Below are 27,326 nucleotides of genomic sequence, written 5' to 3' on the forward strand. Positions count from 1 at the left end.
TTGAAAAATAATTGGAAAAATCACGAAATTCTCTTTTTTTTTTGACAGCGCTGGAATAGATCAAAATGGTTGAAAGTTTGGGGCGATGACTTGCAGGTCAAACTGCTGATGAAGAGACGCTGTGAGACTTTCGTGATGTTTGTCATTGCGTGCTGAGCGCCTTATATTCTCTCCCGTTTTTTCTTCTGGTAGAGAAATGGTATACATTTCTTTCTCCCGAGGAGAATACATAAGAAGATTTTCTGACATGGAAAAGTGTCGAAAGAGGAGGCAGTGCACCTGCAACACGCACCTATCGTCACAGCGCAGCGGGGAAAAACTCACGAAGCCGCCGGCGATTGTTTTGTTTTAAATGGGAGCGCGCGCGCGCGCGCCAGCGCACGGGCCGTCGATTGAAAATAAAAAATAAATTTAAAAAATCAAAAGAAAATAAAAATCAAAAGAAGAAGGAAAGGAGAGTTTTGGTGTGCGGGATGTATCCGTAACCACGGGCGACGGTCGAATTTTCTCGGGAAATAAAAAGACGAGCGAATCGATTCGGATGAAAAACGGACGCGAGCGGATGACACATTGCGTCAAGAAAACGAGTTGTCTCTCCTCAACAAGAGAGAATAAGAAACAAACCCGAAAAGATAAGAAGAAAAAGGAAAATAGACACTGAAAATCGGCGCCATTTCCGTTGCCTCTGGCGTCGTTTTTCTTATATTCTCCCGCGCGCGTGTGTGCTGTCTAGATGTATACACGTGATAACATATAAGACACACTACTACTGCTGTGTTGGATGGAACTCTCCTCTTCACATCCTTTCTCTTATTATATTATATATAAAATATAAGAATATAAAAGAGACTTGAGGGGTTTTTCGTTTCGGGCGTCTCACGACGCTGACGACGTCTCTCTCTCTCCCTCCGGTCACCACCACAACAACGAACAAATTTCCAAGATATTCTCTCGTCAAGGCCTTTTATTTGTTGTTCTTCCTTGCTGTGCTGTGTGTTTGTCTACGTGTTTAATAACTCGTTCACTACCAGTTTCTTTCCATAGAATACAACTCTCTCTCTCCTTATATATTACATTAGCCCAGGTGTGTGTGCTGTGCTCTTGGTCGTCCCTCGAATCCAATTACAAGTTGGAGGGGGGAGCCCTATATGATGATATTGTTCACAGGCGAGAGCATCTCACAGCTCACAGAGAGATGAAGAAAGATCTCGAGCAAAAGTCGTTGGGTTTGTTTTTTCTTCTTTCTGTGATGGTTGTGTTGTTGTTGTTGTCTTTTGTTCGCAATCACCCATCCGTGATGTTGCTGTCGGTTCTCTCTCTCGCGCGTCTTTTCAGTCGTGCGGTTTTGACACACAGCCTGTTATTTCGGAGGATATACTTTAAGTATATGATAGAGATGTATCTGATGTTTTAGGTGTATGTATTTAAAGACGTTGATTAGCTCTTTTTGCCAAGAGATATTTTTAGACCAATTGGTTTGGTCACTGATTTATTAAACTGTCGCCTATATTTTTGATTAGAAAGAATATTTGTCAAGATATTATTTAGGAGGAAATGTATAAAATTTTGAATTCAATTCTTTTTCTTTGCTGGCCGCCCTCCGAGTCCGTTCCATCTGGAACGGACAAAACTTGGACATGAAAAAATCAAATAGGCGCCCTGGATTTTTCAATTTCCTTTTCTCTTCTTTGAAGTAGAAGAAAAAAAGGTCAGCAGCAGATGAGCGACGAGACTCTCTTGGCTACATAGAAAATGGGGGTCTATTTCCAAGATGTTCCTTTTTTTTCTTCATCCCCCCCTGTTGTACTGCTGTGCGGCCCCCCTTCTTATATTCCCTTATGTTTCGTTTCTTCTTTTTTTTGGCTGGGCCATCATCATCATCATCCACTTCCCCTTCAATCTGATTCCAGGTGGGGGTCCTCCTCCCCCTTCATCCTGGGTTTTTTGGGGGTCTACCCCATTACAATGGGAGCCTTCTGCTGCTGCTGCTGCTGGACCAACCGATTTCTTATATTCTTTTGAAAGAAGAAGAAGAAAATTGTTATAATACCTCCCCCACCAGAAGAAGAAGACAACCCGCCAAAAGAATAAGAGGAAAGAAAGTTTTTTTTTTCTTTCCAGCACAGCAGCCACACACACCACCTGGACACCACTACCCCCATCCGAAAAGAATCTTTCAGACGGTGGACCCCCCCTTTTTTTGTATCTATTTTCTATGTACCAGCTACCTATATGTATACCTTCTTTTTCTTTCTATAAATATACTTTAGACTATTCTATTCTATATTCTATTTTTTAACCCCATTTGAAATTTAGGCCCTTGGAACTCTATGCCGACCTGATGACAGGGCAACTGTATAGCTACAACCGGCTACAACTATTTTCTTTAAAATATCCAATAGAATTATAAATCTGGGATAGAAATAAATCATCTTTAAAAAATAAACCTTTGTAAAATTTTGCGAATAACATTTTTTGGTTCATTTCAAATAAGAATAAGAAAAGGAAGTGACAGCTGGTTTGGCTGCTGGGAAACAGTTGACCAGCAATCCTCATCATCCGGCTGTCTGTGTATAGGTTCTCTTTCGCTTGTGCGCTGCTGTTATATAATTATTAGAATTTGTAAGTTACATTTGTTTTTCCAGGTTAATATACAACACACTCGGCCAATGCGCATCTCATATATAATTAAAACAATATTCTCCTCCATTTTGTTCTTATAAATATTTCTTTTTAAAATGGGGTCAGTTTAGTTGGCCAGAGAGAGAGTATATAAATATAATAAAAGTAGATGGCAAATGAAAACGTCTGCCAATGGCGCATCGTCAGCAGCTTTTCCATCAAAATGGGAAAAAATGTCCCGTGGGAAATTTCTTTGATGGAGATGGAAAAGATTCAAAGGGAAAAAGAAAAATAAACCAGCCATCAGTGCTGCTACTGCTGCTGGCTGCTGCCCACAGTCTATATAACAACATGTTTTGTGCATATTAAGTTCTTCTTCTTATATTCTTCTCATCATTTTCGTCTTTTTGTATAGACGCCAGCACCGCCATGGCGCGCGCGTTCATTCAAAAAAACTAAAAAAAAAAAGAGAAAACGAAAATCTAAAAGAAAAGTGGTGCCATCCTCTCTCTCTCCACGGACGCCTGGACGCCGACGACGCTATAGACGCCCAGTTTTGTCTCTTTCTTGTGCTGATGTGATGGCCATCGGCGTCGAGAGTTTTCTCTCAGCCAGCCAGCGGATGTGAGAGAGAGATCCGCGCCGGAGGCTTTTCCTCTCTCTCTCTCTCCCTTGTATATACGTGTACATGTGTGTGTGTCTTATAGTGCGTTGTTCCATCATCATCAAAAGCAACACACAACACAATCACACGGCCCTATATATCTCGCGTCGTCCGACATATAAAATTCGTGATAGTCGCACACACAGCACACAAGCAGCTGATTGCGCCATCACCGAAAAGCCCGATGGTCAACTACCACCCACCACCCACTATATACCCACCTTGTAAACTCGAGAGTCTATATAACACACGCCTAGCCGCTGGCCCGTTACTTTGGCAGTGATCAACCAAAAATCCTTCTTCTTCTTCTGATTTTTCTTTTGAGCCTTTTCAGGTATTTTAGTTGCAGCACAGCACAGAGAAAGGCGAATGAAATGTAATAGTAGGCTATATATGTATTATAGACTTCTTTCGGTATATATCCCTTGCCACAGGGGGTTGTTGCTGGTGGGGAATTATATAGAACGCCCGCAGGTGCGCTCCCGCCCGTTTGGACATCCCGAAGACAAAAAAAAAAAAACGAATTCACGTTGCGCAATTGTTGTCTGGTATATAGCAGCTACCAACCACACCCTTTTTTCTATATCTATTTGATGTTTAACTCGTCTCTCTCAATCAAAGAATGGTTTCTTTGGATATATTGTCATGTCATGCGTGATTCCTATGTACATGTAACAAAATATCTGATGCCCAAACGGGAGATGTAGACAGGTGATGGTCACCTTGGAAACGGACGTGTTTACATCATCCCCCCCTCAATATTTTTGGAAAAAACTAAAAAAGAGAGAGCCGAAGAAGAAGAAGAAGAAGGTGACCGGATGGCTTGAGGCATATCCCTTCCAGCAGACACTCACGGCCAAGAAAGAAAAAGAAATAAGAATTTAGTTTTCTGCTGCTGACCACCACAGCAAGTGAACAACATACAGAGTCTCAGATTGGCTCTCCATGAACATCCTCCGGCATCTTATTATTATTATATACGTGTGCTGTTCCTCTTTTCCTTTCCGTCTCTTATATATAGAAAGGAAGGAAGCGGAGGAGTCTAAATAATAACACGAGACCACCACCACCACCACCGCTGGTTAAAAAAAAAAAAGAAAAAACATTTCCTTCAACTTCTTCTTCTTCTTCTTCAGTTCTATCCCTCCTCGTGAGGCCATTAAAGGTAATCAGCGCAGGAGAGTGGCTGTGTGTGGTGGTGACCACCTTCTTTTCTTTATATATAAGTTTACAAGAAGAAGAAGAAGAAGAAGAAGAAGTTGATGGTTCTTTTTTTTTCAACTTGTATTTTTTCGGTGGTCAGTCCGCAACCTTAACGACCACCTCCGCGGGCGACTGACGAACCGTAAAGAGAAACACAACTCCCTCCTCCTCCTCCTAGCACACACCGCCAAAGTGCGTCTCTCTCTTGTATAATATGGAAAAATAAATAAAAACCAGTAGCTGTGCTCCTCGTTGTCGCTCATATCGGAGATATATAGACAAGGAAATTATATCTGCTCGGGTCTGGCCATCATCTTCTCGTGTACATCGTCTGTCAAAAAAAAAGAGAAAAGGAGAGAGACGGAATGATTGCTGCTGGCCAGCAGACGCCCTATGCGTCATTATTATAGACACACATCCCCCCGTCGTCGTAGGTAAAAAAAAAAGAAACCGGAAGATGCTCATCACCGTACCTCGTCGTCTCCGCTGTTTCACCTGTTCCGCAGCAAAGACTTTTTAACTTTTATTTTTATATTTTCGTGTGTTGGTTGGCGGATGAACACAACAACAGAGAAACAAAATGGCAGATTTCACCGGTTCATCCACCCGTGAGCTCAGCCCATCACACACATCCAGCGCGTCTATAAATAAGAAGAAAAATACATTTCAAAGTCTCGTATATTTACAGAGACTATACAAGGGGGAAAAAAAAGTTGTTTTTAACCGTCACCATGGCAACCGATAGACGCGTATTGAGCGGTTTGGAGGGGATTATAATATATTTGATAGAAGATGCTGCGCATGCGCCGTTTGAGTTTTATTTTTAGGATTTGGTTGATGTTATAAGTTTCTGCTACTGGCTGTGATTGGATGCTGTGTCTTATAGGTTGAGATTCTCTCCCTATAGAGTACATATGGATGCGCAGACCACGCCCTATAGTTCCAATCCTCATCTGCTTTGATGTCGGCGGCGGCGGTACGTTTGATCCAATCAACATCCGCCGCGGCGTCCTCCATACATTTAGACTTTTGATACACGTCATCTGTATATACACAAACACGCACGTCTATATTCAATGAGATTCTTTTTGAAAATTCACGTTCCGACAGAAACAAATAAAATAAAATAAAAATAAAAATGATTTTTAAAAATAAAATAAAAAATTTTGGGTTGTCGACTTTTTGAATCTCTCACGATGACATCCGGGGAATGCCGTTTTCCTCTTCTTCGGCTGCTGCAAAAGTTTTGGATAAATATCTAGCTCTCCTTTGGGCGCATCGACGAGAGCTGCTGGAACGAGACGATCCGCATTCCGACAGATAGATATTGCAGCAGCCGCACAGCTCTGCTGAGCTCTAGCCCATCTGAGTTTTACAAGAAGATTGAAGAAAGTGATCCGGATTCTTTTGCGCGCTCTTCTTTCCTATATAACAACAACAACAACAGGAGAAGAATATATCAAAACCAGATATTCCAGGCCATAGACACAGCCGTCTCTCTATCCGCTTTGATGCTCTCGTCTATTAAATTGTCTTGTGTGTGTGTGTCTATTTTCTATATAAAACAGGAGGACAGGGCGGCGTCTACACAGAGCAACACAAGAGAGAATCGAAAAGAAGAAGAAGAAGAAGATGGAATCATCTGATGTTTTTCTATGTGGAATGTTTCGTCATCTCTCTTATTGTCGGTGGATGGATAGAAAGAGATGGGGGGGGGGGATGCAGCAAAGCGGATCACCGAAATGGACACACACACAAATGCAATGGTATTTTTTTTTTTCGTCCAGGGAATCTCCAGGCAAATAACACGGTCATCACGACGAAAAAGAAAAAAAAAAACCGGACAGAATAATATAATAAATTCATTTACATATCTATGAGCATTGTATAGAAGAAGGAGCTGGTAGCTCTTTTCTCTCTACTGCTGCTGCTGCTGTGTGCTCTATACGTTATCAAATAGTCGCGGCAAAGTATTTAGGGCGAGAGACTATCGATCCGTGCTAGCCAACTTTTGATATAGACACGACACAAAAACAATAGGGGCCCTCAATATTATGCCCCGTCTAGGCTCAAAACGAAAGGGAACCCAACAAAATCTCGTTTTGATTTTAAAAGAAGAACGGTAGCCGGTCGTGCGGAGGCCTAATCGCCCGGTTGCATATAATAAAGGAATGGGAAATTAAAAAACAAAAGAAATGATTTTTTTAAAAAGAAGAAGATTCCAATGGCGTCTTCATTAGTTCGGCATTCGTTGAGCATAGCAGCAGCCGAAAGAATAAGAAAGAAGAATAGACGAGTGACAAGATAGCGCAGCCACCAGCAGCCATCAGCAGCAGCCAACAACCAAAACAGGTTTGAATTTTTGTTTGTTATTCCCCCCTCTACCAATTTAAATAGAATTCTTTTTTTTTAAAAAAGGAGTTGACCATGTTGGAATGGACAAAGACTTTGATGTGTCCCTCATCGAGCATTCGTCGCAGCATCCACACTCGCGATGGAAATCATTTTCTAAAAGGATTTATACATAAAAGAGAATGGCGTGTGTTGAAATAGAGCCCATAACAAATGTTATTATATCTTGCTGCCATCTCCGCCCATCTAATTTTAGAATTTTTTTTTAATTAGAGCGGTATAATATAAAATTTCACCCCCCATTTTATTTGGAATGAAAAATAAATACAAGCTGCTGCTGAGAGCTGTGTTTTTTGGAAGCGGAGGATTTATATAATATCTTCTTCCTCTTTATCTCTTGGGGGGTCTCCATGGCAACCGAACCGGTTGTTACCATTATTATTATTATTCTGAAAATTTTTCCGACTTTTTTTTCTTTTAGATGTGACTATTTCGAAAAAAAAAAAGAATTATAATTTTTTTGTTTCTCTTTTTGGTATAAAAGAGACTCTCGGAGAAAAAGAAGATGAGAGATTGTTGAGAGCTCACATCTTTTCGGATACTATCAACGCCGCCGCTCTTATTTATCAACGTCCACCACGCCGGCCATCAACGGCGAGAGTCCTTACAACACAGAATCCCTTCAACAACTCGAGCAGTTCTTGACTTTCTTGCTCATATTTTTGAAAAATTGTCATTTCAGACGAGAATTATAATTAGCATTACAATTCTAGTTTTGCCAATAATCTAGTTTTATTCCATTTTTTAATATCTAGTTCTAGTCATTTTTTTTAATATTTGGTATTTTAATACAAATTTTTTAATTAATTTAAAAAAAAATCAATTTTCGATTATTTTTTTGCAATTTGGCAAATATAAATTAGGCCCATCCCAGATTGCAGACTACAATTTAGCCAAACGACACGTGAAAACGTTGTTTTCTTTTTAAACTTTTAGTAGTGCAATTAAATACTAGAAATCAGAGATAAAACCTACAAGGAAATAGTTTTTGCACTTCTCAACCGACGTTCTACTATTTTGGCAAGTATGTTTTGTCTTCATTTCGTAAACCCGAGCGTGAATTTCGTAGTATGCAAATCTGGCAGAGGCAGACACAGGCATAGCTTTTTTCACTTGTCAAAGGCCAGGCTGAGGCCACCATGGCCGAATTTAGAATTTTTAGAAGAATACTTTGAAGAAAATGATGAAGACATCTCACATAATTTTCTTGTCCAACATCAACCATTGTGAGCTAGTCACTTGGTGGTTCTCGTTGATGAAACAACTCAAACACCCATAACTACGTTACAAGGTTTCCCAATAGTTGTAGGACTGGGAATTCCTTTATTTTGAAATTGTTTGATTTATTGTTTTGAAAACAACCGAATGATGGAATTCCGTTTTTTGTTTCCGTTTTCCCCCCCGCAACCGGGGTGCTGCCAAATGTCTAATTGGGCACTGGCATCATTGTGTGTCTACGTTCTCGCTGGCCTCTATACAGTTTTTCACCTTTTTATATTTTTCTGGGCCAGTGGGCGACATTTGACAGGGACGTCATCACCCGGGCTCATTTCTTTTGAAACATTTCCACAGAAAAAAAATAAAAATAAAAAAGAGCTCAGGTAGTTTGTATATATCTAAGCCAAAGGTTTGCCGGCCATAGTCTTTCTCTTATGGTATAGAGAAAGAGATAAAAAGCAAGAAAAAAAGGGGGGGGGGGGAGTGAGGAAAAAGAAAAAGGGAAAGAAGTTAATGACAATGATATAATGAGAGAAGAGCTCCAGCACCAGAAGAAGAAGAAGAGCCAGGTGCTCCCGGTTTTTCTTCTTCTTCTTCTGCTCAGATGATTACATCCTCTCTCCTAAGACTCTCCTTCTTCTTCCAAGTCAGCGCTTGTCTCTTCTTCTTCTTCTGTTTGTCTCATCCGCCACCGGAAAACCACCAACCAGGTGAGGTGGTGGGGGGAGAGAAAAAGAGAATGGGAATATACCCACCCACTCTCTCCCTTGTGTTCTTCCATCCATCCAGCAGCAGCAGCCAAAAGAGAGAAAAACGATTCATAATTATATCTCTCTCTTTTTCTTTCTTTTCTTCTCAGTTGTAGAAGGAAAGAAAGAAACAAAATGTCAAGGTTGTTATATATATATATATTCCGGCCGGATGCGTTGTCTGTGTGCTCAAGGAGCCGCAGCAGCCTCCCTCCTATTTTTTCCCCCCTCCTAAAGAAAGAAAAACAAAACTAATAACACAACTCGCATCAACCGAATCACCTGAGCGAAACACACAGACAGACAGACAGAAAAAACATGTAACAAAGAGAAAACTTGGATGTACATATTCTCTCGTCATCTTTTTTTTGCTGGGCAGAGAGTCTATAGAGACGTCCCAACAAGTCAAACCTGTTTTCTTCCAGATATTCTTCTTGAAAAAGATTTTGTCATTTGTTTTCCTGACCAGTTTTTTTTGTCTTTTTCAAATTTCCCTTTTTTTGTTTTTATTTTTCTCTCGGAGATTCTGGAAAGATTTTTGAGAGTCGTTTGGGAAATATACAAGAACTGAATCGTTGATCAAGGGAGGCTGGCTGGCAGGTTGGCTCCTGTTGCATCGCACAAGGAGATCTGATGGATAGAAAAACAAAACATCCAGGTGGTCTCGTTCGTCTCAAATTGGTGGGGGGCATTTGTGTCTACGTTTATAGATTGATATTCCCCCCTCGATCCAAAACTTAGAAGAAGAAGAAGGTTTGCCCTTTTTTGTGATGGTGGGTGAGATGTTATATAGTCTTCGTTAGTCGATTCTGGTTCGTTTGTTTGTTCACGCCATCCCTTTTCGACTGTAAGAGTTAAACGACAACTTTTTCCCAACTGGAATCGATATCCCGTGAAATCGTCTCGACTAGTTTTGGGCATCGATGTGACCAACCGTCGACTGACTGCTCTCTCTGTGTGTGATCTTTTCTAGATTGGGAAATGAAGGTTTTTATTTTTCTTTTGATTCTTTTTCCATCACCAGATGAGAGTGGAGGATTTTTGTTGAAACAACTGGAAGACTAAAAAAATAATGTTTTTTGGTTCTTTATTTCTCTTGTTTTTATTCCAAGGTTCTTTTCTTTCTTCTTTTTTGCGGTCGCCATGCCGGATGCTGTTTGGCCCCCGGCTTCCGGACGTTACATATATTGCGTCGGTATCATCTCCTCTCTTTTTTCTCGCCGGGTTATTACGTCTACACACATGGATGTGTGTGTGGAGCAGCTTACACACACACAATGGTGTCAATAAATAAAAAAATGTCTCTTTAGTTTTAGAAAAACGAAAAATCTTGGCCCTTTATATATTTCTTTACACATCACCTGCTTTTTTTTTGGGGGGGGGAGGTGTAGTATAATAACCCGAAAGAAGATTTTGCCATCTGAATTTTTCTTTATATGGTCATTTTATACCCAATGTAGATAAATATAACCCCACCCCTTGTATAGTCTTTTTGCGTCATCGCCATTTGTGTTGTTGTTTTTCGTCCGGCGACTTTTTTTTTTGGTTGGGCGGCTGCGGAGTGGATGGATGGATATAGCGGATGGAGCGGATGCTTTTATTTATTTTTATTGTCGAGTGGTTATTAGAGACGAACGCGTGCGCCATTTTTTTTTTCGTTTTGGTTGCCAGTCGTCGTCGTCGTGTGCTGCGACCCAATAGAGCGGATCGATCCAGCGGTCGTCAAGACAACCCGGGCCAGTTGGATCACGCCCTCCGCCTATCGATCGACTATTTTGACGCTCAATTTTCGCCAACTCGTCAAACATTTCCATTTTTTTGTCTTTTGATTTCTTATTCTTTATTCGCCAAGAACAAACTGGACACATTGTCCAGAGGTGACCAAATCCGATCCTGAATTCGCCCCTCCCAAAAGATGTCGTACTATATCTAATTCCATATCGATCATCTACCAAACAATTTTAGATTCGATACAGAGAGAAACAACTAAGATGGCCGACCCTTTTCTTCGATGGAAGACGTTTGGTTTAGGGGGGAAGGGATATCGTCTTGGTTCCGCTCTGGTCTCACGTGACAGATCCGTTACACCGTCTACAATAACAACAAGAGCACACAGCACACACGGGGGAAAGGAAAGAAGGAAAAGAAATCACGACCAAGGATCGAGTTTCACGCTCATGTGCAACACTCTTGTACGGTCTCGAATAAGAAGAGAATAATAGGAAGAAGAAGAAGAAAACCTTCGCGTACGAGATGTCTATGTAAAAAGGACTACAGTTTCAACGGAAAATTTCTGGGCAAGGTACACTCACACACACAACAAACGGGGGGGAAATGAAATGAAATAAGAAAACAAAAAGCAAAGTTTTTAAAAAAAATGCAAAAGAGTTTCTTCTTTGAAAGACACGAGGGGGGCCGGGGTGAGGGATCTTCTAACAAGATCAAAAAGAAGAAGAAGAAGAAGAAGATGGAAGCCATACTGATGTGTGTATACACGTACCTACGTATTGCGACAGAGGTAAAAATGGATGAATAGATGTTAAAAAGAAACCTGCCAAGAGAGAGACAAGCTCTAACAAATATTATCCGTTTGGACAAAAAGATTCGGGGCTCTACAATAGATAATGCTCTCGTCTGTACCTCAGCTGATGATCGGCGCATATTATTATTTCGGGTATCTACGTTCACAGACGACACCAAAACTGCGCTGTTTTCTACCTTCTTCTTCTTCTCTGGCCAAGGTTCAACCATTTTATTTCAGTCGCTGATGATCTTTTCTCTTCTTCTTCTTCTTCTTCTTGTTACTGGTTGTGTGTGATGGGGCACACGGCAGAAGAGAGAAGCCCACCTTGAACTCTGCCGACGACCTTTGACGCTGCGCTTCGCTCTTCTTTTATATTTTACACAGAAGAGAAGAGAAGAGATGAGCAGCGCGCCATTCTCTCATGAGCGCATCCTCTTCTTCTTCTTCTTCTTCTCGGCGTCGGGATGAAGTGGAAAGGTCAGGACCGTGTTGTTGTTGCAGCAGCAGCCACCTCTGCCAGCAAAACCATCTACCGAGTAAGAAAAAGGTCATCTCCTCTTTGAGATCATTACACATATCCTGCGCCAGGAGCGTCTGGGAGAAGGGAAAAAAGAAATAGAAGAAGAAGAAGAATCTTTCTTGTAAAATCTCGTTGCTGTGTGCTGTGATGCTATATAATTCTTTCTTCTTCTTGTATTTCTCTCTTGCGTGTTGCACGGCTTCTTCTCTCTGACGATAAGGGAGGGAGATTGGTCGCAAACGCAACAAAAGAGCTTCGACTTCCGTTCTCTTCTCTTTTCTTTTCTTATTTAAAAATTTGATAGCCGGATAGTTTCTATAAGAGAGAGAGGGGATGTTATATTCATCGAATGTTGTCTTGTGCATATCATCATCTATTCGATTCAGATGGGATATTATAGAAGAAGAGAGGGGGGAAGACATTTGTGCGTCTTCTTTGCTAGAAAGAAAATGACTAGGGCTGGCCGGATCTCTTGTGTGTGAGCCAAAAGTTCACACACGGCCATCAGCCGAAAGAAATAAATAAGAAAATGGCTTCTTCTTCTTCTTTCTTCTTCTTTTGTTTCTTGTCCTTTTTGGAGGATATCCGCAACGGATTTTTCAACTTCTGGGGGCTGTGAAAAATAATAGGAAATAAGAAAAAGAAGAAACTTTGATGGCTTGGAAGAAGAAGAAGAAGGAAGAGGTCACTGCCGGACACGGAGCGCCAGCAGCGACTCGACAGAGAAAAAAGAAAAACTTGGCCGCAAAACTCCGTAAAAAAAGGCGAAAAAAGTAACGACACAAACCCAAAAGGAGAAGAAGAATATTATTATTACATGGCGCACTGTGTGTGTGTGTACAGGTGAGTTCAATCACCTGACCCGTTGCACGGAAAAAAACGTAAAGACGTCCGGCCTTAAAAAATAAGAAAAAAAACAGATGACCGGACGGACTTCATCCTGGATTTGTGTGTTCGGTTCCCAAGTATGTACCGTGTTTTTCTTTTTTTAAAGAAATAATAATGATTCCGGAGGCGGAAATTTTCATGTGAGAAGAGTGCTGTGTGTAGTGTATATCCGTTGTGATGAGCCCCAGCAAACGAAACGTGTGCGCGTGCGGACTCAGCAAACGGGAACATCGAGGAAACCGCAGTTTCAGAAGAAAAAAAGGGCGGCTTCTTCTTCTTCTTCTAGATGATGTGCGCCGGCGGTGTGGTGGTGGTGAAGCGGCGGGTGGTATGACTATATAGTGGTGGCCATCGGACGTGTGTATATTCTATAGAGTAATTCTTATTATGTTACTATCGTATCACATCTTTTAGATTAGTTTCTTGCGGCCAACCCCCCCAATGAAAAGAAGACCTGATTCCGGCGGATCTTATTTTCACATCCAATTTCACCATTCGAATTTTTAGCTGATGTTATTCGATTGGATTTTGTTGTTCGATTTCGAATTATAAGGAAGAAGAATGAATGAATAAGACGACAAAATACCCAAATAGATGTAATGATTCATCAACTTCTTTTTTCCGTCTAGGCTAAAAACACACACTTGAGCCGCCCGAGGAGGAACTCTATAAAGGAAGGAAGGAAAATAACACCTGGTAATGAGCGGGGAGCAGCGTGAGGCACGCCCCATCATCATCAGCCAAGAAAAAAAGGAACATGACGGGCTGCAGCAACCGCCAGCACAGGACCGAGACGGCACATCCGCAGCAACAACAACAACAACGTTGTCGTCTATGTATATCCCATCCATTTTCTTTTTTTGTCGAAAACAATTGAGAATTTTTTCTTCTTCTTCTTTTTACAGGTTGAGAAACTGCCTCTGGGCGGCACACAATCCTCCATGTAGGCCTCTCTTCTTTTCGTGATAAGAAATTGTGGGATGTACCGCCGTCCTCTTGTGTATTTTCTTCGGTCATTCTCTTACATATCCATTCCATCCGGAAATGGCGGCCAGTTGTGTTAGGGAGGGAGGCCATAAGTTCCCGCGTCCGTCCTCCATCTTCCGTGTCCCTTTTTTTCTTCTTTTACGTAACTGGGAATCACGCTCCTGGCTCATCGTCCAGTTACTTCAACTTGGCGGTTTGAACGTTGCAGCTCTCTCTCACACACAACTCGGAGAGAGAGAGAGAAGGAGAGGATGTGAGAAATTGGACGGCTGCAACTGCTGCAGCACGGAAGACAGAAAACTCTTGACCAAAAGTGATCGTGGTTCCGGTGCGGCTGCCGCCGAGAGCGGGCCGGGAGGACAACCCGACACGAATCGGATGTCTATGAGATTCTTTATGTTATTTTTTCTTCTTATTCTTAGCTTCTTCTTTCAGCTCTCCCATATAACTTTAATAATATAGTTCCCACACACACACACACAAAACGGACGGACGGACCCGTTACGGCTCATCGGACAAAACGGGCTCGTGTGTGTGTAGGCGTTCGCTGTTTTTTTCCGTTTTTCTTTTCTCTTTTGAAATGTCAACTGGATGAATTTATATCATCAATCCATCCGTGTGTAGAGAACGCGCGATTTCAGGACTTGCGAGCTAGACGGTCCAGAGTATACCCGCCCGTGTACACGGAACGAAAGAAAAGAGATGGGAGAGTCACGGTCCAGTGTTGATTTTGTGACATTCCAGAGTCGTCCGTCTCGTGTCTTTTTTCTTTTTTTCCTTTAGTGTATGCTTTAAGTCAATATATCATTAACCTACATGATGGCCCAAAGGGGACATTGAAGCCAGGCGCACGGGCAAACGCACACACACACACACACGTGCTTGTGTACATTTGTTTTAAATAAATAAGGCCAGCAGCAGCAGTACACGCCGAGGAGATATTCAGTTTATTCGACATTTTTTCTTTTGGGTTTCCTTTGACTCAAATTCCAATAGAAGCGCAGCATCAGCGTATTTTTGAACCTTTTGAAATGCGCGCGCACTTTTCGGGTTTCACCTGGAAATGAATAAGAGTTGTTTGAAAATAATTAAATTGAAGCTGAGAAATAGGAGATAGACTTTCTGAAAGGTCGGATTTAGTAGACTTACGTTGGCATATTATCTAACGACACATTTTTCTCAGCCGTTTGTTATAGTGGACAATAAGGATGGCGACGAATGGCGAGCACGCGATAATGAGAAATACTAACCGCACGTGATGAATGATGGATTCGTTGGCGACTGGGCCATCTCATTTTCGCTCTACAATAATGGCCGTTCCTGTCGTTTCTTTTCAGATGCGATATCAAAGTGAACTTCAATTTTTCGGATGGGAAAGAGCAATTAAAATAATCACAAGTAACGTTGGAAAATAAATTTTTGAATCAAGCGGTTGATTTTAGACAGCGCTGCCATCTATGAATAGTTGTTCCAACTCTCCATGGCGGCTCAAAATTGAAAACAAAATGAAGTAGGAATAAAAATGTACGGCTAATTCAATCAATTCAGGTGAAAAATAAAAAACAAACGCGCCGAGCTGTTTCATTTTCCCAACTCTATTCGCCCGTAACTAAATTTGATTTCGAAATAACCGCCGCCGAGCTAACGAAAATGAGTTTACACACTTGATGACGGCGTTGGGTATATCATAGCTCTTCCTCCAGGAATGACGCGCTCCGGGATAAATGAACGTCGGCGAAAGTTTTTCTGTTTTTTTCCAATAAGCTCCCGGAACGGGTGGGGGGGGGGGGTAGCCTTTCACGCGGTTGAAAATCTACTCGAGATTTTTGCGCTGAGCTTCTTTTTTTGTTGTTGTCTATTTTATGATTTTTATTTACTTATTGTTGGTGGTAGAATGGCGGCCAAACTTTCCATTTTACGAGCGCCGGGGACAGGGACCGAGTGTCGAAATGGTAATGGCGACCGCAACAATATATCGCGGACACGTACGTTACGTTATATACATGCCCATGACACACGAAATCCGCAGGGAAAGATAATACACACACGTGAGGAGGTAGTCGGGCGCGTCATTGTTTTCGAAATCATAATGGCCCGTCCACAACTCATCGTTATGTGCGATTGGAGCAATACACGCAATAGAGATCCCCCCGTTATTATCCCCCTTTCGCAACGAAATGATCGCATTCCATCGGTGTAATCTATCCGTCAATCTCAAAAGATCTGAAAGTCTTAACGCTGGGGAAAATTCGCTCTGTAGCTCTGAAAAAAGCCTGATTTTAATTATTATTATTTTTTTAAAATAAAGCCATCATTGCAAAACAAATTGCATTTAGTTGATTACATGTCACTAATGTCAGCTACCTGCGCGTTTGTTATTCTGATAACAATTTTAGCCATCTAGTGAGAAATCAAGCAACTAAAAACTCCCAGACGTCACTTCATGAAAAGGCAACACCGCTTCTCTACGGAAGTTCGTCTGCACTCTGCAGTACAAAGTTGTTAGGCACACACGCCACAGATGGCTGCCGTCATCATAATGTTGCAAAGTTTCAAACTTCTTTTCAATATTCATTGAGTTGTTTGATTGTAGTGAACAATTACAAATGAGTCTGTTTTTGCAAAAGATTGCCTTTGCTTCTCGATCGTTTTACCCACGGGTGTGGGTAACAGTACACATTTTAGTTCCTTTCAGATGAATTGAGACGTCATGGTGATGTGACGGTGATGTCTTTTGTTTTTCTTCATTTGAACCTAGAAAAAGTTCTATTTATTCTCTTGGAGGTGTACCATCTTCTTCGATTCATCCTTTTATATCATTATTTCATTCCTTTAATATTCATGGACATTTGATTTATTGCCAAATCTGTTGAATAATTTTTTCAACTGTATTTTAATATTTCTTAAATGTATTTTCTTTGTGAGGTTTCTTTTCTGTGGGATTATGCATTTAATCCTTTTTTTGTCCGTAGGTTTACCACATTAGATTATAATCTATGGAGCCAGTCAGATGATGTGTAAAGTGTGTGTTGCTGTTCAATGTGCAGGATATCTGTCACCACTCACACTGACGAGGAAGAAAACATAACATGTAAGTAGGGATTATCTTTGGGGTTGGAAAAAAGTAATTTTGCTATGCTGGCAGAAAAAGGTATTATAGGGGATTTTCTTTATGGGTAATGGGTCCCTTGTAAGAAGTCGGTATTTATTCACATGTAGTAGTAAAGGCAATTAGGCAATTAAAAGTAAAGGCAATTAACATGCACTCAATTTCATCCAATTTTGTTAAAAAAGTGAAATCATTAATAAAATCATTTAGAAATTCAGTAAAACTTGTGCAATGCTAGCTTAGATTCTTGAACGTTTTAGTAAATTTGAATATCACTATTTTTACCCTACAGATTTTTTTTCAGAGAAACTAATGTATAGGATTTAAATTTTTGTCATATTTTGAGCTGATTGTAGCAACCAATTGTAGTTTGGCTGGGTATTCGACAAGGAAATCGAGATTGACTTGACTTAAGTACATCCCCGGAGAACTTCGTTCTCGTTTGCGCTCGTTTGAGAACAAAACACAAAGCAGTATTCGTCGCAGAAAAATTTAAGATCATTTATAAATGCTTAATAATTTTGCTTCTGTTTTTAGTCTTCCAGTGAAATAGACGACGATAGTTCAATTGTTATCTGGAATCCAATGGAACAGGACTTAACAAAAAAAATAAACAGGTTCTCTCTTCTTTTCAATACAAATGGCTTTTCATAATTGCTAATTGGGTATTGCAACCGAGATAGATTCCATTTGTCATGGTTGTCCACCCGTTCATCTGCGGATGGTGATTCCCAGTGGCCGTTGTTGATAAAAATAAGGTACAAGGAACGCAAACGTTTTTTTGATTCTTTTTCTCTCAATGTAAAATGAAAGTGAAAGAATTACAATGTGTATGTGTTCCAACTGTTGTTTTATTAGCACCTCTGCTTTCTTTGTCTATTTGGAAGAGATTATTAACGTTGTGTCTTTTTTTTTTTTCTTCGCCAGGTGCAGTGGTCATCGGTAAATTATTTTGGTGGAGTCTTCGTTAATTCAGCGTCCGCAAATTTCATATTCAAGATAAGTTGTGTTATTCTAGCTTTATACTTTTCAACTTAGTGGCCAATATTTGTAGCAGATGATGAACATCGTTTGAACTTTTGTGGCTGCATTACAGTTGGAAGGATCCTTCCATTCCCAGCACGTGATCGATCCTGGTCTAGGGTTCGCTAGATTTCCGTGAATTACAATAAGGTAAACCGGAATTTGATGTTTTCAATTATTGTCATGTGGGGAAAGTTGTGACTTAATTACAGTGGTTCCTATTCATTGTTTTACCTTAGTACGTGGTTGATGGCAATTGAAGTAAACCTTATCTACTACCTGTGCAGAAAGACTATAGCTTCTCGCTTGAAGGTCACGAGAAACATTACGTAAAACTGGCATGCGATGGTGTAGAGGTTGGGTGAGAATGACACGTGTTTCATCATTATCAAGCAGGTACAATAGCCGCAAGGTTAAGCTATTTGGTTTTCATTTTAATATTGGTTTTTGTAGACCCATCTCCAGCAACTTCATCCTGCAGAAGGAAAGGCCAGTTTGCATTTCAATCGAAGGTCATGGAGATCATTACGTAGAACGTGTCAGTGGTGTAGAGGTTGGGTGAGAACGGGACGTTTTTCATCATTATCAAGAAGGTAGAATAGCCGCAAGGCTCGAGAGGTAAGGGTGAGAAAAAATCGTATAAAAGGAAAGAGAAACGGCGTTAGAAATCAGTCGAGTGAGCATCTCCGACCCGACAACAACTGTACTACTTGTCACCAACTGCATTTTGCCCATTCGTAATCGTAGATTCGTAGGTAAATATTCGTTTGTTTTACGTATGGAGTGTTGAATCAATTAAATTTTTTTATTTATATTTGTTAATATATGCCACTGACAATTGACTGTTTTCAAATTTTTTTTTGTCTAGTTAATTATGGTGCATTCTGCTGTTGGTTATCGTTGTGTCGACCACTGGTGTACCGATGTCTCCTGGGTATGGCGGATACCAAACCCCAACGCCGACGTCTTAGAACCAAACAACATCAAACGCAACGACCAGTTACTTCACCGAGGCCCCCCAACTACTACTACACTGAGAAGGCCGAATGTTACACAGCCACGTATGTTGCCCCAGTTTACTACACCGGCGGGCCCAAGTATTACTCTGCTCCAAGCTACTACCAAACAGAGGCTTCTGACTACACCAAGGCCCCCGAGTATTAAACTACAACCTACGCTGCCCCCAGCTACTACACTGAAGCTCCAAAGTACTATTCCACCAAGGCAATTGAACACCCCAACCTACGCTTCTCCACCTTACTAGACACGGCAACGACTGTAGTGCTCTATTAGTCACCAACTGCAGTCTTGATCGTGCAACCAATTCGCAATCATGCGTAAATATGCTATTTTTACTTTTAGTATTGAATCATTCCACATTTTTTAGATTGTTAATTAATCATTTATAAATTTAAATGTTTAAATTTTCTTCAGTTAGTTTTGGCGTCGTGCTGCTGTTGGGTGAATCAGGACGAGAAAAAGACGTATAAAAGGAGAGGGAAAAGGCGATGGAGTCGAGTGAGCATCTCCGACCCGGCAACAACTGCAGCACAATATTTGGCATCAACTGCATTCTTCCAATTCTGAATCATGGGTAAATGTTCCGTGTTTTTACATCGAGTTTTATATAAATTCTCCTTTCTTTTCTATTTGTTAACATGCCGCTCATAACAGAATATTTATACTAAGTTTTTATTTTATAGTTATCTATGGCGTCGTTCTACCTTTGGCTATCGTTTATTGCTTAGTCGACCACTGTTCTACCAAAGTCTCATGGGTATGGAGGATACCAAACCACAACGTCGCCGCCTAACTACATAACAACATACGCAACAACCAGTTACTACACCGATGCCCACAAGTACTCCTCCGATCCCAGTTACTATACCGTGGCTCCAGCTTATTACACCATCGAGGGCCACAAGTACTACACCACCAAGGCACCGGAATATTACACCACAACCTACGCTGCTCCAGCCTACTACACCGAGGCTCCCAAGTATTACTCTGCTCCAGCTTACTACACCGAGGTTCTAAATACTACTCTGCTCCCAGCTAAATACCCACAACTAAGGCGGCCGATTATTATGCAGTACCTACTTACTACACAGTGGCTTCTCCATCGTACTACGTTGATCCGAATTACTACTCCGGGGTTCCAGTTTACTACACCAAAATCTACGCTGTCCCCCAGCTGCTACACTGAAGCTCCTGTTTACTGCAATACCAAGGCACCCGAGTATTATACCACTACATATGCTTCTCCGACCTACTACACCGAAGCTCTGAAGTATTACTCTGCCCCGAGTTACAACACCACTAAGGCATCTGATTATTACATAACATCACAACCTATGCTTCTCCAGCCTCTTTGTAACTTGAAATTGATATTTAATGAGAATAAATGTTTTAATGTGAGTAATTATCTTGTAAGACTTCTCAACACCTCCAAGCATTTTAACATTGCAACGTATTCTGATTTTTTTAAAAAAGAGTTGACTGTTGAATTAGTTGCTTTGAACAAGAACATTCTGAAGCGTAGCAAATATGTAGACTCCATGACAATTATTGTATTAATGTCCCACCTCCACCCACAATTCCACCACATTTTACAGTTACATACATACATACACATATACACATACACTTAAGTTAACCCGTTGGCTGCCACGCCATACAACCCGTAGGTTGCACTCTACTACTCTACGCGCCACGTCAGAAGGATCCATGACCAAGGAGGGACTTGCCATTGCTGACAAGTTCGGGGTGACAAGGGGGAACTATGGTGCATTGCCTTATAACAGGCGCCTTGCGGCAAATTTTGGGCTTGGCGACTTTCCGACCCCGCGGCTTGTAAACCACGAGACCGAACAGCGCGGCCCGTGCAGGGGAGCTAGGGGAGAACAAAGGCGTGGCAGCCGACGGGTTAACTAACACTAACACAAACATATTACCAACAACAAATGATGATCCACGCTGACATTTTAGAGATACCGGCGAAGTTTTGATGTCCATCTTCTCGAGGTTATTCCTCTGCATTACCTGAATAAAGAGAAAACAATTCTTATTTAGTGACATGCAAATAAAAGTTACATAATACAGATAGAAACAATAGTCAGGTTTTTAAGCTCAAAGTTTTAAAGATGCAATTTTTTTAACTTAAAATCAAGCTTGCAATATTGAAAACTGTAAACAGAACAAAGCTCACTTGCTAGTTTTTTTTAATTTTCCGGAAGTATACCGGAAGTAATCACAACTCCTCAACCATTGAGCTGTCATCAAATTAAACCACATATTCGTGATCTCCATGAAATTTGGGGTCGAATAGGTGTGATTTAAACGAAATCCAAAATTTGGCCAAAATCGAGAATTTTCCTGAGACATAGAGCTGTATTTCACGACGGCGTGACAAAGACATATCATTATAAAAGATTAGTAGATGTACGATGAGGAATTTCAATTGACTAGGCGAAGTTAGACGAGAGATGGAACAATGGAAATAGTATACAGAGCGATGAAAAACGAGATATAATACACTACGATGCAACGATGGAGAACAAATTCGTGCGATACATGTCATATAATCACATGCAAAACCATTAAGGAGCTGGAGTATAGGCTTCCTGGTCATCCCCATGTCCGCGGATGTGGCGATGAATAATGGAGACAGATCCCTGGATAGCCATCAGACGGCACTTCCTCCGGAGGCGGCGCCAAGGAGCCGGGGGGATGTTGAGGGCGACAGCAACCGCGTTGTTTGAAGGGAGCCAGGATCCCAAGGCGCCAATAACGAAGGGGAGAGTTAACCCCAGGCAGCTGTATTTCTCTATTTTTCTGGCATGGCCAGCGTCAAGGGACTCAGGAGCGTCGAAGGTGATGGTGAGATCAATTATTGTTGGTGGGTCGGTCGAGAAGATGACTATGTCCGGCCTCAGGGTTGAGCCAGGGAAGACTCTGTTGACAGACGCTGCATGGCCGGCCCTGGTGATGGTTTTCACAATTTCCGCCAGCACAAGGTCGTGTCGGCGGCCAATGGCCGGAAGATTACTGCGGCAATGGCTGGTCACGTGTGAGGTAGTCTCGGCATCGACCTTGCATCTCCTGCACTTGGTGTTGGGAGCAGAGCAACCAGGATTCCCGAGGAGCGGAAGCAGGCCGAGGCGGCTCTTGTGGATGAGATTCCACTCGTTGAATGAGAGGCAGGTCCGATGAGATGAGAGGCGGGCAACGTCGTTAGATGGGTCAAGTAGTAGCCCCCTTGCTACCCTGCCCTGATGCAAGGCATTCGTGAGGGAGATTGTCCAGCGTTTCCGGATGACTGTGCGGAGGCCCCTTACAGCTTTCAGAGAGAGGCAGGAGACGTCGTCGGCGATCACTTTGGTCGATTCATCGCCGGATACATCGATCCTAACCTCAAGTCTTCGTGCTGATTTCCTGGCACGGGACCAGGTATTGGAGCCGCACTTGTAGAAACGGGTGTCATAGAGTCCACCTTCTAACGAGCCAGAGAGGTAGTTAGAAAGAGGCAGCGGATCAGGTGGCTCACTTGCTAGTTTTTTTTAATTTTCCGGAAGTATACCGGAAGTAATCACAACTCCTCAACCATTGAGCTGTCATCAAATTAAACCACATATTCGTGATCTCCATGAAATTTGGGGTCGAATAGGTGTGATTTAAACGAAATCCAAAATTTGGCCAAAATCGAGAATTTTCCTGAACTATAGTTCAGGAAAATTTTCGAAACCGGAAGTACGCGTACGTAAAAAAAATAACATGAACTTTACCACAAATTTAACGAGGATCACGAATATGTGGTTTTTTTGTGCGTCGAATGAATATTTACTGAACTACTGACTGAAATAAGAAAACCGGAAGTAGAAAAAAAAAGCAAAAATCGATAATTTAACAAGTGAGCTTTGTTGGCGGAATAGTTATCGTCAGTTACCACTAAAAAATTTCCACACAACAGCTGTCGATAAATGTTTAAAGAGATTTGCAAAGTAACGAAACTGACTGTTTTGACAGCTGAAAATTATCGAAAAGCCATCTAGCGTTAGAAAAAAGAAACGTCTACGTAACACACTAACACTTCTTTTACGCGCAAGGGCCTGATTTTGGAATTAATATTACACAGACAGAGAGTTTTTCGCCAATAGATAACTAGTGGATAATCTACGAAAATAAGTCAATTGTCCGGTACCTGGCCATAATCCCGTGGTGAGTGACTGCAGGTGTGTCACAGCAACTGAAGTGATCCAACTCGCCAGTGAAGCAAGAAAAGTTGTTTTGCAGCATAAGAAGCACTGAAGCAGTGAAGCTGGATGAGCGTACGTCGGGAAGATAAGGATGTAGCAGAACGTAGGTGGAAGTCCCTCCTTCATGGACAATGATCAGCATTGGCTCAAGGATCTCTTACGTGCTCTGTAAAAATTAAATGTATTACATTAATGAAAATGCAAAATGCACCTGATGCTCATTCGTCAGTCATTCGTGAACTGTATCGTGGGAGTCACCAGCCTTCGATAGTAGAGCTGGTGATAAAGGGTCTTTTCAAATTCTTTAACTCTATTACTTCAGCAACAGTCCATTTGATCGCACGAGCAGTGTCACGTACTGTATGTTCCAGAGTTTCATCACCAAGCCTATTTCTTCACAGATGTCAGTTTGTTCAGCAAACATTTCTAGTGAACCAGCATAGCACCATATCGGTGGTGACACAAACACTCCAAATCTTAAAAGAGAAATGAAGAATTTCATTAAAATATCTAGAAAAAATAATTTTTACTTAATCAATCACATGTTGCCAAAGTCTTAATAATATTTTTGTTTATGTTGTAAGAGATTGGCTGTAGAAGATGTTTTGAATTATTATTATGTCATGAATCGTGAACACTGAAGCAAAAACTGAGTTTCCTTTTGATGATTCCTCACTTTTTTATACCAACATGATGTTATACCAACATCACACAGGATTTTAGTCAACACTGATATTTTGTTTCCGGAAATGGCCTGTAATCCATCCCAATCCGCATGTTGACTGGAGATTGGAATTCTTCTTATTTTAGGCAAACATTGTGTCTGGCAGTTCGCATACGCAGGTGTTGCGGTGTTCCTATCGCTGGATGCTTGAATTCAGTTCATGAAGTACTTGATGTGCATTGCTGGATTCTTCACGAGTAGACGTAAATGATCTGGGCACAAATTATGGCACATGGGCTGTTCCAAACATTTCCTTAGTTTGACTGAATTGTTTCAACCACGTTAGGGGTAACTGGACAGCCAGATAATACAGGTTATGCAATCGAAGAACAAAAGCAAATTCTGGCAAGAACGGACGGAACGGAAATGCTCACTACAATCCAACAATTCAATGATTTAAACTTTACAACAATATGCTGAGTTGATGGCAGCCTCAGTGCCTCACCATCTGTTGCGTGTGACGTGTGTGGCCTCGGCCTGACCGGTCTGACAACTTTTGGCTTTTGCACTGCAGACGAACTTCCGTGAGAACTAAAGCGGTGTTGCCCTTTCTTGAAGTGACTGTGACTGTGACTGTGAAGTGGGAGTTTTTAACTGGTTGATTTCGCACTAGATGGCTTAACTGTTTTCAAATTCAAAATCACAAACAGCCCCTTTCCTAACGCAGGTAGTACGTACCTGACATGACATGAACTAAATGCAACTTTTTTTGTGATTATGCCTTTATTTAAAAAAAACAAACAAAACAAACAAAACAAGCTTAAACAGAGCTACAGAGCGCGTTGTCCCCAGCGTAAATACTTTCAGATCCTTATAGATTGACGGTTTTAGACCCTACTGATCAAGAAAACCATTATGTTGCAATCAACGGGGATCAACATGTATAAGTCGTTGGGCGGACATTATTTCGAAAACAAGACGCGCCCGAATACCTCCACATGTGTGCATCTTTCCCGGCGGATTTCGTGTGTCAATGCCTCAATGGACATTTTACATAACGTTTGTGTCCGCGATGTTGCGGTCACCGCCTCCGTTTCGATACTCTGTTCCTATTCCAGCGCTGGTAAAATGAAAAGTTGAAATCTCTCTTCTCCTAATATATTATATTATTGATTACTTTCGCTTCTTAAGAGAAAAAAGAACTGTATATGAATTTTATAAATCCAATGTAATTGCCTATAGTTTTATTTATGAAGCTACACATACCTATTTTATAACAATCAACAGTGGAAAACGTATGACACAATATTTAAACATATTTCTCAGATTTTTGAATTTGTTTCGGGGTTTGGGTTTTTATTGGTCTCTTATTCCTTTCTGTTAATGTTTTAATTTCTTCAATTGCCTTCCTACATTTTTCCTGAAGACTACGCTCTAGTTCTCCTGGGTTCTCTCTTTTCGTCATCATCTGCTCCGCTTCTGCAAAAATTTCCACAAAATCTTCACTATTATTCAGGTAGATATCGATAACGGTTTTAACCAAAAGCAAGTCTTCCTTTGTCTTGTTCAAGTTGAACGAAATTTTTTCGGAATGTTGGTGGCTCCAATGGGTAGAGGTACGATTTGCTTCTTCAATAATTTCAAGGTTCTTCTTGGCACCAAATTGAATGTTTCTACAAATGGCGAGAAATTTGTTCCAACTCACGTCCAGTTTTTTTAAATTATTTTTCTTCAGCCGATTGAGCGGGTCGCTAGTGTTCCCAAGCAACTGCATGTCTTCATTAAGTTGGTGCATTTCGTGTTTCAAGCTTTCGGTTGTGATCAATAACTGATTTTCTTCCTCTCTTTTTATCTGGGCTTCTACTTCTTTGGCATGAAGTGATTTCATCGTATTTTCTAGTTTTCCTTTGGCAATTCTTTGCGACTGATTGATCTTCTGAATTTGCTTAGGATCAGGTGGGGGACAATACGTACTGCGAGTGAGCCAGTACCAATAACACTGAGATTTGTCCTCTTGCAAGTGTTTTAAGGCATCTATTGTATCATAAAATGACTTTTCATCTAATCGTGTTTGCCCTTTCAAGTGCTCAATTTCATTTTCAATAATAAGAATCTCCTGCTCGATTTTATTCTTCTCATTGTTTCTCGAATTTATCTCAGTGGAGGCAATCTTCAACTGTTGCTCTTTGTCTGACTTGGACGAAATGAGAAACTTAGCAAGCTCATCGACTAAATAAACCAACTCTCCAAACTCTTTGGCAATTTGACTGGAGAGATTTAAAGTCAGGTCGCTGGTCTCTTTCAAGTTCTTCAGCGGTAAATATAAAAATTCGATTATTCGACTGGAATTTTCGAATTTCTCCAAATAACCGGCGACTTCTTTTACTTTGCTAGGCACAAAGAGACTGTGCATTTTAATCTGGTCTGCATTGGTAAGGGAGACTAAGAAAGCGTTGTTGAGCTTTTGACTAATCTGCAACAGAGTGGTGCGGAAGCTGTGGGCGTACTGAACAACTGGAGACAGATTTCTTACAGTTCCCCCGAAAGCTGTGTCAAGATTTTGCATGGACATACTCATCAATCGCGCAAGAAAATACGCGATGCGAGGAAGTGGCGTAAGCAAGTCTTCAGCACGAAAGATTTCGTTCCCTTCAGACACGATAGATTGTTCTGCGTCTGCTTTTAAAAAAGTATGATTAGAATTTATGTCTGTTTTTTTGCAATCACGCTGAGTATGTTGCTACCTTCAGCAGTCACTGGGGTCTGAGTGGATGTTGCCCAATTAGGCCCGTGTGGCGGCGATTCTCTTGGAGCGTTTCCCTTGCTTCCCGGTCTATGTGTGTGGGACACATCTGGTTGGTACGGCAAATTTGTCTTGTTCCCAGAACGATAAATATTATTCAACTGTTTTTGCTGTTCTCCATTTCGAGATTTCTGCGATTCTTGTGGCATCTCTGGCATTGGATTATCAGGCGAAGGTTGGATAGTAGTAGTAGGGTAGGCCAAAGTTGAATTCTCGGTCTGATATGCAGTTTCAGTTGCTAACGAAAAAAAAAAAAAATTAAATTCACCATGTACGTATCTAACGGGTGCAGTTATTACGATGAACTCACTTGTTATTTCCACTGGATTAGCTAGAGTTGTAGTTGATGTTATATTTGCTTCGGTACCTGATTCTACCCTTCGAGCTAAATATTGAGACCTCAACGTTTTAAGATCCCCTTATAGTTAATAAAATTTTGAATTAGACAGTTTATCCAGTAAAATGATTTAGTCATAAAAAAATTACCTGAAGGAGATCCGATGGCGGAAGATAGAAGAAGAAATAAAATTGCAACATGACATCTTTGTCGATTAAATGATGCCATAATGCTATTACTCTGATGAGCGAGCGATCCCACTATGAAAATCTCTTAGTTTTCTGCCTCCTTTTAATACGATAAAGGGCAGTCCGGATTCACCCAGTTCCCTCCCACTTCTATAATCGT

At 41.1% G+C, this 27,326-nt stretch overlaps 3 protein-coding genes and 3 long non-coding RNA genes across 9 annotated transcripts in view; 3 read left to right on the forward strand and 3 right to left on the reverse strand.

Annotated features, from left to right (window-relative positions):
- Nucleotides 1-27,326, reverse strand: part of LOC124313083 (dipeptidase 1-like) — a 1,013,891-nt gene that overhangs the window by 349,092 nt on the left and 637,473 nt on the right. The window lies entirely within an intron of this gene.
- LOC124313366 (vitelline membrane outer layer protein 1 homolog) overlaps nucleotides 1-27,326 on the reverse strand; it is a 242,008-nt gene that overhangs the window by 71,540 nt on the left and 143,142 nt on the right. The window lies entirely within an intron of this gene.
- Nucleotides 1,820-27,278, reverse strand: LOC124312960. 3 transcript variants are annotated; one of them, XM_046777572.1, is made up of 5 exons: nucleotides 27,128-27,278; nucleotides 26,952-27,059; nucleotides 26,583-26,879; nucleotides 25,830-26,517; nucleotides 1,820-1,845 (listed from the first exon to the last, which is right to left on the reverse strand). In XM_046777572.1, exons 1-5 carry the CDS (start codon nucleotides 27,204-27,206, stop codon nucleotides 1,827-1,829), a joined length of 1,191 nt encoding a protein of 396 aa, XP_046633528.1. In that variant the 5' UTR covers nucleotides 27,207-27,278; the 3' UTR covers nucleotides 1,820-1,826. The 3 variants fall into 3 exon arrangements, with proteins under 3 accessions (XP_046633528.1, XP_046633527.1, XP_046633526.1); XM_046777571.1 differs by lacking the exon at nucleotides 1,820-1,845 and having other exon boundaries at nucleotides 25,068-26,514; XM_046777570.1 differs by lacking the exon at nucleotides 1,820-1,845 and having other exon boundaries at nucleotides 25,068-26,517.
- LOC124313684 lies at nucleotides 7,802-14,110 on the forward strand. Of its 2 annotated transcripts, XR_006910988.1 has the most exons (4): nucleotides 12,153-12,877; nucleotides 12,949-13,175; nucleotides 13,430-13,636; nucleotides 13,706-14,110. It is a non-coding gene; the product is annotated as an uncharacterized LOC124313684 (long non-coding RNA). The 2 variants fall into 2 exon arrangements; XR_006910987.1 differs by lacking the exons at nucleotides 12,153-12,877; nucleotides 12,949-13,175 and adding an exon at nucleotides 7,802-7,925.
- LOC124313694 lies at nucleotides 16,634-17,952 on the forward strand. The gene is made up of 4 exons (XR_006910998.1): nucleotides 16,634-16,878; nucleotides 17,253-17,513; nucleotides 17,580-17,654; nucleotides 17,824-17,952. It is a non-coding gene; the product is annotated as an uncharacterized LOC124313694 (long non-coding RNA).
- Nucleotides 18,571-19,439, forward strand: LOC124313626. The gene is made up of 3 exons (XR_006910908.1): nucleotides 18,571-18,674; nucleotides 18,788-19,256; nucleotides 19,354-19,439. It is a non-coding gene; the product is annotated as an uncharacterized LOC124313626 (long non-coding RNA).

This window comes from Daphnia pulicaria, chromosome 9 (assembly GCF_021234035.1).
Source record: "Daphnia pulicaria isolate SC F1-1A chromosome 9, SC_F0-13Bv2, whole genome shotgun sequence".
Lineage (NCBI taxonomy): Eukaryota > Metazoa > Arthropoda > Branchiopoda > Diplostraca > Daphniidae > Daphnia > Daphnia pulicaria.

Bases quoted from the DNA above. Each gene is read 5' to 3' on its own strand.
- LOC124312960 (XM_046777570.1), bottom strand. From the start codon at position 27,206: ATGGCATCATTTAATCGACAAAGATGTCATGTTGCAATTTTATTTCTT. The intron at 27,060-27,127 runs GTAATTTTTTTA...ATTAACTATAAG, and splicing joins CGCCATCGGATCTCCTTCAG to GGGATCTTAAAACGTTGAGG. The intron at 26,880-26,951 runs GTGAGTTCATCG...TTTTTTCGTTAG, and splicing joins TAATCCAGTGGAAATAACAA to CAACTGAAACTGCATATCAG.